Genomic DNA, 13563 nt, shown 5'->3' on the forward strand with positions numbered 1-13563 from the left:
TTGTAGGCCCCGTGTAGGCCTCCTCTAGGTCTCCCTCGCCTGGCCATCTGCTCGCTCAGTGTACATCTTTCTCCCCAGGTCATCGGCTCACTCTAGGTCTCTCCTCCAGACTGCTTGCTCTGTGTAGGGTGCTTTATCTCCCCACCAGCTCGGTGTTGGGCTCTTTCACCAGACTGCAGACTTCCTGTAGGTCTCTCTCCAGACTGCAGACTTCCTGTAGGTCTCTCTCCCCAGACTGCAGATTTTTTGCAGGCCCCTTTCCTTAGACTGTAGACTTCCTGTAGGTCTCTCCCCAGACTCCAGATTTCCTGTAGGTCTCTCCCCAGACTCCAGACTTCCTGTAGTTCTTTCTCCCCAGACTACAGACTGCCTACTGTTTTCTGTCCCCAGACTGCAGACTTCCTATAGTTCGCTCTCCCCAAAGTGCAGTCTTCCTGTAGGTTTACTCCTTGGGTTCTCACCTGCTGCTGCTTCAGAGGGTCTCACCTTTAACATGCAATGAGGACTTGGCCATAAAACAATGGCATCATAATCTTATCACTTTTTTACATACACTAAATGAGAGAGGGTCACATTATGTTTTGATGCTACTCTTCACTGGCTAAAATAACCGGCTGTCCATTCTCAACTGGTTCATCCATTTTGAGAGAACAGAAAGTGTTACCGTTAAACTTGTTTTAATATATGAGGTGCAGGGTTTTCTGTCTATAGGGTAGAAGTAGCAGAACTTCTGATTCAATATGCTGTATTATATGTATAAGTATTACCTTGATGACTGACAGTGATGCTTCCACAGTGCAGTTAGCCGAGCTTTCTCCACATCCTAATAATGGCATACTTTGTCTTAGTGTGCCAGTGTGCTCTTTGTGAACGGTGAACATTCTTTGTGAAATATTTCCCTGGTGGAGTTATTTCTGAAAATAGCTTTCCCCACTTACACACAGAAACATCACAGGTTTTCCTTAGACCCAGTCACATAATCAGCAGTCAGGAGGGGGTTTGCCTCTGGGCATACCGATTTCAAAAAGCTGCCGTCTCAGTCATCTAAGTAAAGTTAGATGACTGTATATCATGCAAGCGGTGTACCCCTTTGTTGAAGCACATGACTGACTCAGAGTAGCACTGATTGGCTGTGACTTATGGCTGTGCAATGTCAATCTGTACATATGGGCCACTTGAATTAAAGGCATCAGAGCCTCATTTTAGAAAAAATATTCTACACACTGTGATAGTGATCTGCAGTTGCTGCTGCTGCTGTTGAGGTTTAAATTTGACTCATCTGTGTACTTTTGCTTCCCCCTTGTGGAGAAGCTGGCTGACACTTCTCACAGAAAATGAACAGGAAGAACATTACAAAAACAATAGCTTAAAAACCAACAAACAAAAGCCCCAGCTCAGTCAGTTGAAAAACATGAGCCTCCTGCTCTCTTGCATTTAATATACCTTTAATTAGACAGGTGTGTCTCCTTAACCAATGCCAGGTGTTGTTCAGTTAAATGTACACACTGAATATGGGTTTAAATGAATGTTTAATCAGTATCAGCAATTAAACTGTCCAGATGCATCTGATATGAAACAAGCTCAATTCTACCATTACAGTCATTTAACAGATGCTCTTATCATGAGTGACTTGTGTAGGTTACATAGGTTGTTTTTTTTTGTTGATACCCAGATATTTACTCAGGCAGTTAAATACCTTGCCCAAGGGTACAGCAGCAGTGCCCCAATGGGGAATCGAACCAGCAGCCTTTCAGTTATGAACCCTGCTCCACTGCCTTAAACATTTAACAAATTGACAATTAAACAATTTTGGTGGAAAGGTGAAAGCTCTTCACACCCCTACTGGATGATATTAGAAACACCCATGTGCAGTTTTTTTTTTTTTTTTTTTTTTTTGCGCCAAGATGTAGAAGGAGTAATTTGTGATGTACTATGCTTACATGAGTTACACAGCCAATATTTCAGCAAAAAAGGGAAGGATGTTAGGGATAGTAACAATACTCCATATTCTACCTATACAGAACTTCCATTCTGGGAAGTATCACAGGGAAAGATTACCATGTGCCATATTTAGTGACAGTATTGAAGCTGGACTTGTGGTTTATGGTTGGTACTTCTGAGCAGCAAAAATGTGTGCCTCATCTGGGAAATACTTTTTTTTTGATTTATTAGACTAGCTTTGAGAGAGAAGATTCTAAAACTTTAAGAGGGCACACTGGAACCTTGTAACCGAGGTCTTGAATATGTTGTAGTATTCCTAGTGAAGGGTTTTTTTTATTGTGTCTTGGTGAATTAAGACAACAGTCAGATTGGCTGACAGTGTAGTAGGTTGTTGGTTGTGATCTCCACACTCATCTGAGGGTAACTCAAAATTCAGCTCTCACTATTGTGTATTGACCAAAAAGCAAGGTGAATGACCAAAAACAACAATCGCTTAATATAAAGCAGGTTAAGCCTGGTACTTCATGGTGAACACAAACTTAATAGTGGTGCTGTTTGTATGTTTCTTCCCATTTCTTGCTTGTGCGACTGTCTTCACAAAAGTTGAAAAAAACCCTTAAGAACACTGCTGCTGTTTTAGAAAGTGTTCAGATACAGGGAGCAAATGTCCTGTAATGTAATACTGACGGTTTAATGTACAATTTTTAATAAAGACACCAAAAGCACCATTTTCTGAATTTGTTTACTTTCAGTTCTGAGAGGAATGTCATTTGCTAAATGGATAGTAAAATAAAATGACTTTTCTTATTTCTTCCTGTCAATAAAGCATGTTTTTGAGTGTTTTTAATTCATGGGTGTCTGCTTCATTAACTTGCATTTACTTGTATCTTTCTTATTGGGAGATTAGTGTAAGAGAGGTAGAGCTTAGTGTAAACATCAGATATGTTCCTTTTATTGAATGGAGATGTGCCTATCAAAAGGAAGGTGTGGTCTGTTGGAAAGAAGGTGGGGTTTGTGTGAATGAAGTTGTGGTTGATTGTAGTAGAGGTGTGGTCTTGGCCGGGACAGTCCGTCACCTCACTTCCAGCCTCAATGCACAATCTCCATGAAGCACCACCTGTTGTTTTCAAATACTCTTTTCGATGCCCTCCATACCCTCTAATAAGTCTTATGTCTACAAGAAAAGGGAGAATGTTCGCTGTGTCCAAAATATCGCCATTTTTGAAAAATCTGCTGTATTGGTCCTCCACCACAAGAGGGAGATGTAATGTCACACTGTGACTCGTTCACTCTCTTTACATGGTCGATGTGTTGACATTGCAGGGAGCCGGTGTCGAGGGTTACTGTTCGGAGAAAGGTAGGGTGAGAGCGTGTCACGGTAATTGATTGACATTAATCAGCACGGTATTTACTCGGAAAAATATGAAATTTATATGTGATTTATAAGAGGCATGAACCAGGATGAAACGACAGCACGTGTATTACAAGATAATGGCACGGAATCTGACTAGGTCAAACCATCCTAGTTTGCAACACATGTGCATGTGCCCATTATTTTGTTGTGTGCCATTCTAGCCGACGTTTGTAACTAAAGGGGCAGTCACTTAATGTTCATTTTATGACCACAACAGTTAGTAACGTTACTGTAAGCGCATAGTAGCTAAGTTAGGCTATCTGGTAAGCTGGCTGTCGTGACTGCGGCATTATGAAATCTATGAATTGAAGCAACATGACCTAGCCAGGCTGTTAAACTCAGGCTCTGCTATTGCTGATATATTTCTGTTAAGAAGAAAACACCTTTAACAGGAATGTGTGTGAAGCTGGATCTTCAGCTGAATTTGTCTGGTTAGCTAGCTAGCCATACTGTATTCTTTTTTGCTGTGTAACGCTGCTTTATATTACATCTACATAAAGCCATACAAGTTTTGTTAAAACCAGTATGTGATTAAGATTAATAGACGCGGGTAATCTTTGCCTACTACATCCCAGTGGATACTGTGCCTAAACGAGCATCCAGCAGAGCATATCATAAAGTATTTCTCATTTAGACTGATTCAGACTGAAAACATGCAGTTTGCAGGTTTGACTCCTGGTGATATTGCTGTGCCCTTGAGAAAGGGTTTTACCCTGCATTGCTTCAATAAATTTACAGTCTTGTAAGTGATTATTGTGGAAATATGTTAACTATGCACATGACACTGGAGGAAGACATTTACCAATTGTGTTGAGTCAACAAGATTGTCAAGAATGCACTCTTGTACTGCAGCTTGACATTTCGGATTTCTTTAAGGTATGGCCATAGGAAGGAACACAATTGCATTGAATGCCCTTTTAGTCACAAACTCAATGTCACATTTTTATATATACATTGATAACATCTGAAGGAGTGCCAAGGTGTCAGTTTGACAATAACAAGGGAGTAATTCTATTTTCAGTACAGAAATAGAAAAGTAGCTGTACTGACCACTGTTCCTTTGTTACAGTCAGATGAAGGCCAATGCATTCCACACAGACCCCTGAGAGCTCACCTCCAAGTCAGAGAACAGATAAGAGCCCTTGGGGCCAGCTGGACCTCCCCCCTCTCTCTCTCCCCCTTCCTCGAGTCCATGCTATGGATGGCTCCTTCCCAGACCCCCCACCTGCACCCCTCCCTCGGTGTGTGGGGAAGCCTGAGCTCCCAGACACAGGTTGGGACCGCATCAAAGACCTCTTCGACAGGGAGTGAGTATAGGGCTTTTCTGAGGTTGTCTTTCAGCCTGGTCTGGGGAGCTTCAGTTTTCCAGAAACTTCCAGAACTTTATTTCTCTCTCCAGAACCTTTGCTGTGCCTCGATGGTGGAATGAACTTCCACACTCCATTTGATTTGCTGTGTCACTCACTATCTTCAAAAGACAAAGCTCTTCCAAGCTCACCTGAACACCTGAAATGCTACCAATTAAAGCAGTGTCTTATGTCTTAATCTTTTTTTTTTTTTCCTTAAAACTTCAGGTCTGAGTGTGCCTCTATGAACATGTCTCTGGTGTGTCTTGTGTTTTCGGCTAGCGAGATGCAGAGGTACCCAGAGGAGGTGACGAATGTGGTGAAGAGCGGAGTGATGGCCGCGCTGGTGGGCATGCTCTATGGGGGTGTACCAGCTGCCCGCCATGCCAGGGAGAGGTTCATCGAGCAGAGCCAAGCAGAGGTGTACCAGAACCGTGTCGACGCAGTGGTGGGCTTGTTTCTGTTTTTTGTGTAGTGGTATGCCATCACTGTATCAACACAATGGAGAGCTGTGTTACAGTTTAGTGCAGCAATATACGAGCACTGTGTCAGGGCAGTGGTGAGTTGTGTTTCTGTGTTCAGTGGTGTGTAGAGCGGTATACCAGCACTATGTTGACGCATTGAGTGTGTGCATTGTGCTGTTACGGGGAAAGAAAGCATGTGTATGCGCATGTGTCTCTTTTAGGAAAGGGAATGTTGATATTATCGCTAATGGTTGAACAGAAAAGTGTCTGGTAATAGTTTGGAATGTGTGATGTAGTGACCTGTTTCTGTGTACAGTTCCAAGATATGGATTCAAATTCTGTGTATGTCTTTCTCCTTTTTCTTGTTATTCCCCCAGAGATCCGCCCACAATGCTGCAATCCGAGGGTTTGTGCGATTCGGCTGGAGGTGGAGCTGGAGGGTGGCAGCCTTCGTTACCTTGTTCAAGTGAGCAGAAACTCTGGGTGGGGGAGGGGACAGAGGTGGGGGCTGTGCTGCCTTTTCAAGCACCCATTTCCTTATTTCAGTCAGTGTCTTGTAGTAATTTGCTCACTTGGAGACCAGATTAAGTCATAACTGCCTATAATGTCAGTTTTGTGGAAAATGTACAGTCCTTGATCATGGCTGATTATTATGTCTTATGTTTAGGGCCCATAGTTTTTTGTGACCATGTGATCTGCAAGACATTTAATCTGTTTTTCAGTGGTTATCCTCAAGGTGTCACTGTATTCACCCTAACTACATTACATTAAATTATCCTTTAGCAGAGGCTCTTATCTGGAGCGACTTACATGCATGTACAATTTTTATCCATTTATACAAGCTGGATGTTTACTGAGGCAATTGTGGGTTCAGTGTCTTGCCCGAGGGTACAACAGCAGTGCACCAGTGGGGAATCTAACCTTTTAGTTACGAGCCCTGCTCCTTACCATTACACCACACTGCTGCTCCAAATCTCAGCAATTATTAGCAGATCAGAGCAGGAACATGGCGAATTGTATAACTGAGGATTAATCATGAAACGCTTTATAATGCAAGTCAATAATATGATGCAGCTCAAATGATGGAATCAAATCAAAGATGGATTTTATTTTACAAAACCTGCAATTTATCATTAGACCAAACACAACACAGTTAAGGCTTAAAATCAGGCAGACACCAAAAGCCAAAGCTTGAGTGTGATGGGGGTGATGGGGGCATCCTCTGTCAGGGAACAAAATGGGAAGGACGACAAGCGACATGACGTCATTTACACAGTTGTACTGTCCCCACAAATATTCAGTTGCAGGAAGCTGGCAATAAAAAATTGCATTCATTTTTGAACAAGCATGTGACAAACAGCAGGGCAATTCTAACTGAAAAAACAGTGTTTACCATGCCCTAACCCCTAACCCATAACCCCTAAACCCTAACCCTAATCCCAGCCCATACCCATATGCACTTTTAGCTGATGTGCACGAAACATCTCCAGATGTAACAGATCTGTCTCATATTTTGTTTGCTTTGCTAGGAATAAGTATGGGTGGATTGATAGTGGTTCTGGCAGATGCAGTGTATTTACGCTCAGGGAATAACTACGTGGTGGCAGGAGGCATTGTGAAATGTTTAAATGTCGTTGAAGTGGATTGTAAAAACATGGCATGATTTGTCTGGGATAATGCAGGATACATGATCCAGGCGTTCAATGACATTCTGCTAGGATTACAGTCAGATTTATATGTGATTTGTGATTACTACATTGTGGCTCTTGACAGCAGTATACAGGCATATAATTTTCACATAAGATGAAAAGCTTAAAGCTAAAAAAATATATTAAAAAAATTGTTCAAGCAAAAAACAAAGTTATACAGTTCATTTCAGAGACATGGTTCTAAGGAAATGTTGTTCTGTACTGCTGAAGCTACCAACTGTGAGATGAGGTTCTTGGTATTTAGCTGTAATATGTCACTTTGAACAAATCCTTTTTAAGACTACCTTTTTTAGGCAGCTGTGGATGTTTCACCAAATACAGGTTTGTTGGTAGAGCTGGAGACATTGCTGAAGGACCTTGGAGGAACGGTTACCTCTGATTGATACACATGGCTAGAGTGAGATTCAGTGGTTTGAGAGTTGAAATGTCAGAGTTCAAAAAACCTACAATACAGTCAAGGAAATTAAAAATTAATAACTAAACTCGGCATGGTGCACAGCATGGACAAGGCAATAACCCAACAGCGCTAAACACGTTTCATGGAGCCAGCTCACGCATTTCTTAAGGCTGACAGGATTTGTGTTCAGTCTGGATGTGGCAATCCTCTCATTACATTCTGTCCCCTGCTTTCTCAAGGACTGCAGGGCCAGCACAAACGGCATGTCAAGGAAAGCGGGAATAGAATCTGTTTGGGTTAATTGTGGGTTAATTGTTGGATTAATTATTTAACAAAGCAACATTGAAGCACAAAACAATATTGAGAGATTTGTTTCTTCACGTGGGCAGGTGTGCAAACTATAATGTCAATCCATGGAAAAAATGCATAAACTAACAGTGTTTAAACTGGATAACAAAATATAAAACCTGCATCACTGAAAATGTAATTCATGTGCTCCTTTTAACTACATGCTCATACTGCTAACAGTTAGTACAGTTTACAAATACCTCTAATTTTCTGATATTTATGTTTTCTGATGTCAACATTTTAATTTGTCCTATTGTCTTTCTCTGCTGTTGAGTATAACAGATGTCTGATAAAATGTCAGCAGACATATACTTCAGAGTCAGTCCACATGCGTGGGTGCCTCATTTGTGGTAATAGAATGATTAATTGAGATGATTAAGGTATCGCAGCAATGGGATGATTGTTTAATAAGAGGCTAATATCAACCTCTTGGTGCTGGAGGAGTCAGCTCCCTGTCGTCAGGAAAAATTGGCCTTAACTATATTTTGCAAACCACTCTGCATGCACCCAGATTATCTTTACAAATGAAGAGGGTGGATGTGTTTATTCAGTTGTGTTTATTCTGTGAGCTGCATTTCAATTCACATCTGCATGTGTTGTTCAACAGTGTGAGTTGGAAGCCCTAGGGGTGGGAGTGAGTGTTGAACATAGAGGGTTGGGACACTAAGTGTTTAGTCTGTTCCAACCATCCAGACTCCAGCGTGACCTTGTGGAGGAGTCAGACTCGCTCTGTTTTGGCTGATTTTTGGGGGGAGAGAAAGAAGCTGTCACTCCTGGTGTGAATTTTCCTGGGGGCGACAGGATTGGGGGGGGGGGGGGGGGGGGGCATGGGCAGACTTGCCATCCATCCTCCACATTCAGAACTCAGAAAGTGCTCTCAGAACAGCTTATCACCCGAGGTGTCTCTGCGCCCCATCCTTATCCTTCTCACTCAGTGGGGTTTCAGATTTATTTCCAGTATATTTCCTGTCAAGAATGCGTTCTTTGTAGTTAGTCCTGAGCCATTAAGTAATATAAAGCAATGGTTCAGGTTTCCACAGCCGCCTTACAAATCTAACTATCCTTTGATTTGAAAGACTTCTTTTTCACATCTTTACTGTAGGAAGAGTTTTTGTTGCTACTCTTAATTTATGAAACATGGCATGTTTCTATCTAATAGTTAGTAAAGTGTAATTTCACAGGAGAATGTTCTGTGTGAGATCAGCGCTAACTCCTCTCCTCGGCACAGAATGTTTTTATTTTCCTGGGTGATGTCAGTACTGATTTGTATCCCTCTCTCCTGTATGATATCAGTATTCAATTATTTCCTTTTCTGTGATTTCAAAACTGACCTATCTTGTGTGATACCAGCACTGATTCATCTCCCTCTTTCTTTTGTGGTGTCAGCACTGTAAGCACAGGGATGTCTGTGTACAGGGACAAGTGCGCCTTCAGCCACTATGCTGTCGCCGGAGGTGAGTCAGGATTGGACAGTGGTCAGTGATTGCAGTGTTGTGTTGGTTGTTGTTTCTCTGTAGGTTCCATATTGATTTTTTTTTCTGACCGTCCTCAGCGATCACAGGAGGCCTGTTCAGGTTGAACCTGGGGCTGGGAGGACTGGTGGCAGGGTCAACCATCGGAGCAATCCTGGGGTAAGCTGGTGGCTGCAGGGTAGTCGGCAGCTTTGGGGAGTGGCGTGTGAGCCTATGAGGAGTTGGGTGGAAAGCTCAGAGCTTTGGGAGGAAGGTTTAGTGCCCTGTATGTGAGATGGCAGCACTGATTATAAAGTCACAACCTAACAGTTTGGGGTGGCTCTCTGGGGCCCTCTCTCTGCCTGGAGTCCGGCTCCCACCTCTCTGTTGTTGCTGGGAGCATCCAGACAGCCAGCTGCTCCTACCTCCTCAGTTCTCTGTCTCAAACCTGCCCCCCAAACTCCCATCATATACCCTGTTCCCACTGTCCCCCAACAGCACATCTTACCAGGCTGGTCTCTCTTATTCAGAAGATGGCTATGTCTCTGTCTTTCTTTTTTGTCTGCACTCTCCCTCACTCGTTCTCTCACTCCCTCTATGTCTCGCTCCTTCTCTCTTTCCCACCCTCACTCCCTCTCTCTGTCTCTCTGTGCCCCTCAGTGCCAGTGGGGCTCATGTGTATTGCAGAAGGATGAGTCTTCTGGGGGCAGAGTCCAGGGAAGCAGCTGTGTAGCCCATAGTTGTTTTTTTTTTTTATGGCTGTCAGTATTTCCTTTTCCATCTCTACCTCCCATTCGCTGCCCTGGCCCCTTCACCCCCTCCTCCCCCCATCACCTGACCCAGATGGTGCTTTATGTGTGCTGTTCAGCACAGTGAGATCCAAAGTGATATTCATGCAGAGTGCTTCACATGTCAACTCCCCTATATTGTGCTCTGGTCTGTTGGTTACCGTGGGGATCCCTCAGGCACCGCATTCTGCCCAACCCCCATAGCCCCCTGGTCCATGGTCATCGCTTCACTGCCCAGACACCTGAAAAGTTGCGTGTGCACACACCCGGATGCACATCCAGGTGTAATTGGGCACGGTAAAAAACCAAAACTGAAGCAGGCAGCTAATTGAAATGACACATCCCCAGTCAGAGTAACACTCTGAGTTTTCTTCTGAATGGCCAGAGGGTTTGAGGGTTGTGATGTCAGCTTTCATGTACTGTGTTTTCAAATCGCTGGAAACAGCTGCTAGTTTATATTAGCTGTGCTGAAATCTCAGTGTGTTGGATGACCGTATTGAGGCCAATGAATGCAGGCTGGAGGAGTAAAGACTTATTTTTCTTTCTTGGCTGTCACTGATCTTAGATCAGTTATAGTGGGTCTAAAATGGCTCCCTAACCAAAATTTACCTGTGACAGTTCACTCATGGTCCCCTCAGTTTTTGCATTGTGTGTTCATAGTAATATTGTGTAGCACAGGCAATTTTGGGGTGGGTCTGTGGACAGGGCCATGGGCTGGTCAGTACTGCTGCTCATGGATTTGCATATTGGTTGGGTCAAAATCACAGAACAATGCAGCAGAAATCCAACCAAATTGGACGTCCATATGACATGCCATTGTCCACTGACTCCCTCATTCCCATCAAATTTCAGTGGTTAGCTGTTCCACGGGCTGAAAGATGTGTCAGCGATACAGTTGTATGTGACTGAGCTTTGAAAACGGTCACCCGCCGTGGAAACCTGCAGAGCTGACGTCACTGTGATGTCATTGCTCTGTGTTAATACCATACACATGTACGTAATGATGTAATCGATGCCATTGTCCATGCTGTTGCAGGCTGCCGGCCGGGGCCCTGATCATGGGAATGCAGAAGCTGTCGGGAGAAACCATCGGAGAGAAGAGGAGGAGGGAACGCAGAGAACTGTATGAGCGCAAGGTGGAAGAGTGGTACGTCCTGGATCACATCACGTTTTATCATCTTTTCAAGAACACTGCATTTTAGAGCTTTTAGCATAGGCTTGTTTAGTACTGAGATGCTTTACACAAGACTGTTCGGTTATATGCCAACTTTAATGCCAATGCAATGTTCTTGCTCTGTTTCTTCAAAGAAAGTTCTGAAAAACTGTTTTTGAGTAAATAAAAGCAAACATTTTAGGTCCTTAAAATCAAATTCCATCAACCATTTGTGGCTCAAATTTTTCTTCTAATTTGCTTTGTCTCAGTTTATCTCATTTGTTTTGTGTTTTTTCATCTTTCAAGCAAATAATTAGTTCAGTTTATATAATATTTCATATATATGTTATACAGCCTACATACTGTGTTACAGTTATTTTAAAAGTGGTGTGTAAAACAGCATTTCATGTTGATGGATTTATAATGGATTTGCCTGTTACAATTCATTTTTTATGTGGAGCAAGAATGGTGGAGAATGACAAACACAGCCGTGAGCTTCAATTTCATAGCCATCTCCAGTGGGTCACTGTGATATGTTAAATCTGCTCATTCCCTCTGTTCTGTTGGACCCACAGGGCTGCCCGTCTGCAGGTGACGGACGAGCTGATTGGTGAGATGAGTGACAGCAGGGCGGGCCAAGACTCTGAGTCTGATGCACAGAGGATCAATGAACTTTTGAGTTTGCCTAGGAATGAGGGTGTGGCCGGGGACTCTGACAGCCAATGACAGCCGTGAAAATAACTCATGGACTCAATATCGTGATGATCATTACACCAGGCACACAGCAACAAAGGGATCTTTTATTCTGTATGATACATGGAGCTTTTGTGCATATTTTTTAATTATGTCTAACCACTGCTAAATCGATCCATAGGGTTACTGTAAGAAGGCGTGGATGAGGAAGTTGCAGTTTATCTGTCTTCTTAAAGCCATTTGTTTCAGATGAGGTGGTGTCACTTGGTATATTTACAGAACAGTTTAATCCATGCAGTTGCAGGCCATGCCCCTTTCCGTCCTGCAGAACACTTGGATGTGTAAAACCAGGAACTGCTGGAAATGAGCACACCTCAAAAATCTTCTGCACACTTCAAGGGCAGAAATCTCCAACATGACTATTGCAAAATAGGCAGTTAGTTTGCCATTACCATCATTGACTGTGCTATTTAAGTTCATCTGCATTACAGTGGCATTTCAAACCCACTGGCTGTTGCAGATTGCTCTCTGTAACTGCATATTACTGTATGATAAGAAGGTTGGTTTTCTATTACTGAAGCAGGATCATTTCTAGTATTATCATATATGCCTAAATCTACTTGTGCGTGTGTGTCTATATAATTGAGTGTGTCTCTGTGATACTGCCTCTGGCCTGTCAGCTGCTGGGTCGTGTACTGAGTCTGTCCCCACTGTAAACAAGATGTGACACAACAGCTGAGCCCCCATCACAGTCCCACTGGAGAGGTGGGGGCATGTCTGTCTGCACAACAAGGACGCCTAGAGGAGAGCCAAGGAACTGCAGCTCCAAAAACCCAAGTCAGTTCTGCTGGGTTTGAGCCATAAGTGTGACCGAGATTTATGTAGTAAGGATAATTTGTATAAAAGATGAAGATGGCTGTGATCAGTGAAACTGTGTCTCTTTTAATTCTGCATTTCCATGTGGTTTGTGTATTGGAAATTATGTGAATATGTTGCAGCTGTTTGTGTCTTACGGTCAGAAGATCTTGTGCAACTCAAGAGGGTGGATTTCCTAATAAGGGAGATCACAGAGCCACAAGCTTGGTTTAGGGTCTCAAGGGGGGAGCAGAATTCATCATAGCCCTGAGCAAATATGTGACAGTGACCGGAGTGAGCAGGGTGTATCATAACAGTTCTGTACGTAGTTTGTCTGATGTTATGTGAGTGTTACCCTCTGTACTGTATGTAGAGTGGATCAGAGGCAGTGGCATGTATGACACTCCCTGTATACTGGTAAAAGATGCATCATGGTCATTGAGTTTATAAGGAGAAATGGAACTGATAGTAGCCCATAGACACTGACTTGATTGAAGCCATTAAGCAATTGAAGCCTGCAGAGCCGGGGTTCAGGTGTGTGGCTCACAGAGTGTGGTAGAGGAAGTGAGGCTGCTTGTTGCCTAGAGACACAGCTGTAGGGTAGGGCCCACCGCAGCCCCTGGGTCCATATTAGGCTGGTTTTAGTGGGTGCTGAGGGTGATTGTTCTTGACCTTATTGGTCCAGTCATCCTCTGTGTAGCTTTAGAAGGGTATGTGAGACTGCTCAGACATTCTTGGATCCGATGTGGCCGATCAAGAGGGACAAGGTGTTGACAGCCGATCAGCACATCTTTAAAAGCCAGCGCCATTGCTGATACTTTCATGTTGGCTTACTTCTTCTATCACTTGTTTATAATCGTGATAATGGACACCATTACCTGACTGACAAAAAGACTTAAACATCTAGAGTTTTCAGTATATTAAATGACACATTATATTCTCAAGAATTTAGCTGTATTGTTATCTTACATATCCAGATCATAGACAAATTTACATTTATACAT

General features: G+C 43.1%; 2 protein-coding genes across 2 annotated transcripts; one reads left to right on the plus strand and one right to left on the minus strand.

Moving 5' to 3' along the window:
- Positions 1–88: 88 nt before the first annotated feature.
- Positions 89–495, minus strand: LOC118789262 (sperm acrosomal protein FSA-ACR.1-like). The gene is made up of 3 exons (XM_036545606.1): positions 487–495; positions 276–402; positions 89–226 (listed from the first exon to the last, which is right to left on the minus strand). The coding sequence occupies exons 1-3, from the start codon at positions 493–495 to the stop codon at positions 93–95; spliced, it is 270 nt and encodes an 89-aa protein (XP_036401499.1). The 3' UTR covers positions 89–92.
- Positions 496–3232: 2737 nt separating this feature from the next.
- On the plus strand, positions 3233–12238 carry timmdc1 (translocase of inner mitochondrial membrane domain containing 1). Its single transcript, XM_036545621.1, has 8 exons — positions 3233–3298; positions 4425–4662; positions 4984–5149; positions 5543–5631; positions 9006–9073; positions 9172–9250; positions 10895–11005; positions 11587–12238. Exons 2-8 carry the CDS (start codon positions 4439–4441, stop codon positions 11735–11737), a joined length of 888 nt encoding a protein of 295 aa, XP_036401514.1. The 5' UTR covers positions 3233–3298; positions 4425–4438; the 3' UTR covers positions 11738–12238.
- Positions 12239–13563: the final 1325 nt, after the last annotated feature.

The sequence above is a fragment of the Megalops cyprinoides genome, chromosome 14, assembly GCF_013368585.1.
Source record: "Megalops cyprinoides isolate fMegCyp1 chromosome 14, fMegCyp1.pri, whole genome shotgun sequence".
Lineage (NCBI taxonomy): Eukaryota > Metazoa > Chordata > Actinopteri > Elopiformes > Megalopidae > Megalops > Megalops cyprinoides.

Coding starts and splice junctions, on each gene's coding strand:
- LOC118789262 (XM_036545606.1), bottom strand. Junction 227..275: donor TGGGGAGAGACCTACAGGAA/GTCTACAGTCTA, acceptor CAGTCTGGGGAG/AGAGACCTACAGGAAGTCTG.
- timmdc1 (XM_036545621.1), top strand. CDS start 4,439: ATGCATTCCACACAGACCCCTGAGAGCTCACCTCCAAGTCAGAGAACA. Junction 4,663..4,983: donor AAAGACCTCTTCGACAGGGA/GTGAGTATAGGG, acceptor GTTTTCGGCTAG/CGAGATGCAGAGGTACCCAG. Junction 5,150..5,542: donor AGAACCGTGTCGACGCAGTG/GTGGGCTTGTTT, acceptor TTATTCCCCCAG/AGATCCGCCCACAATGCTGC.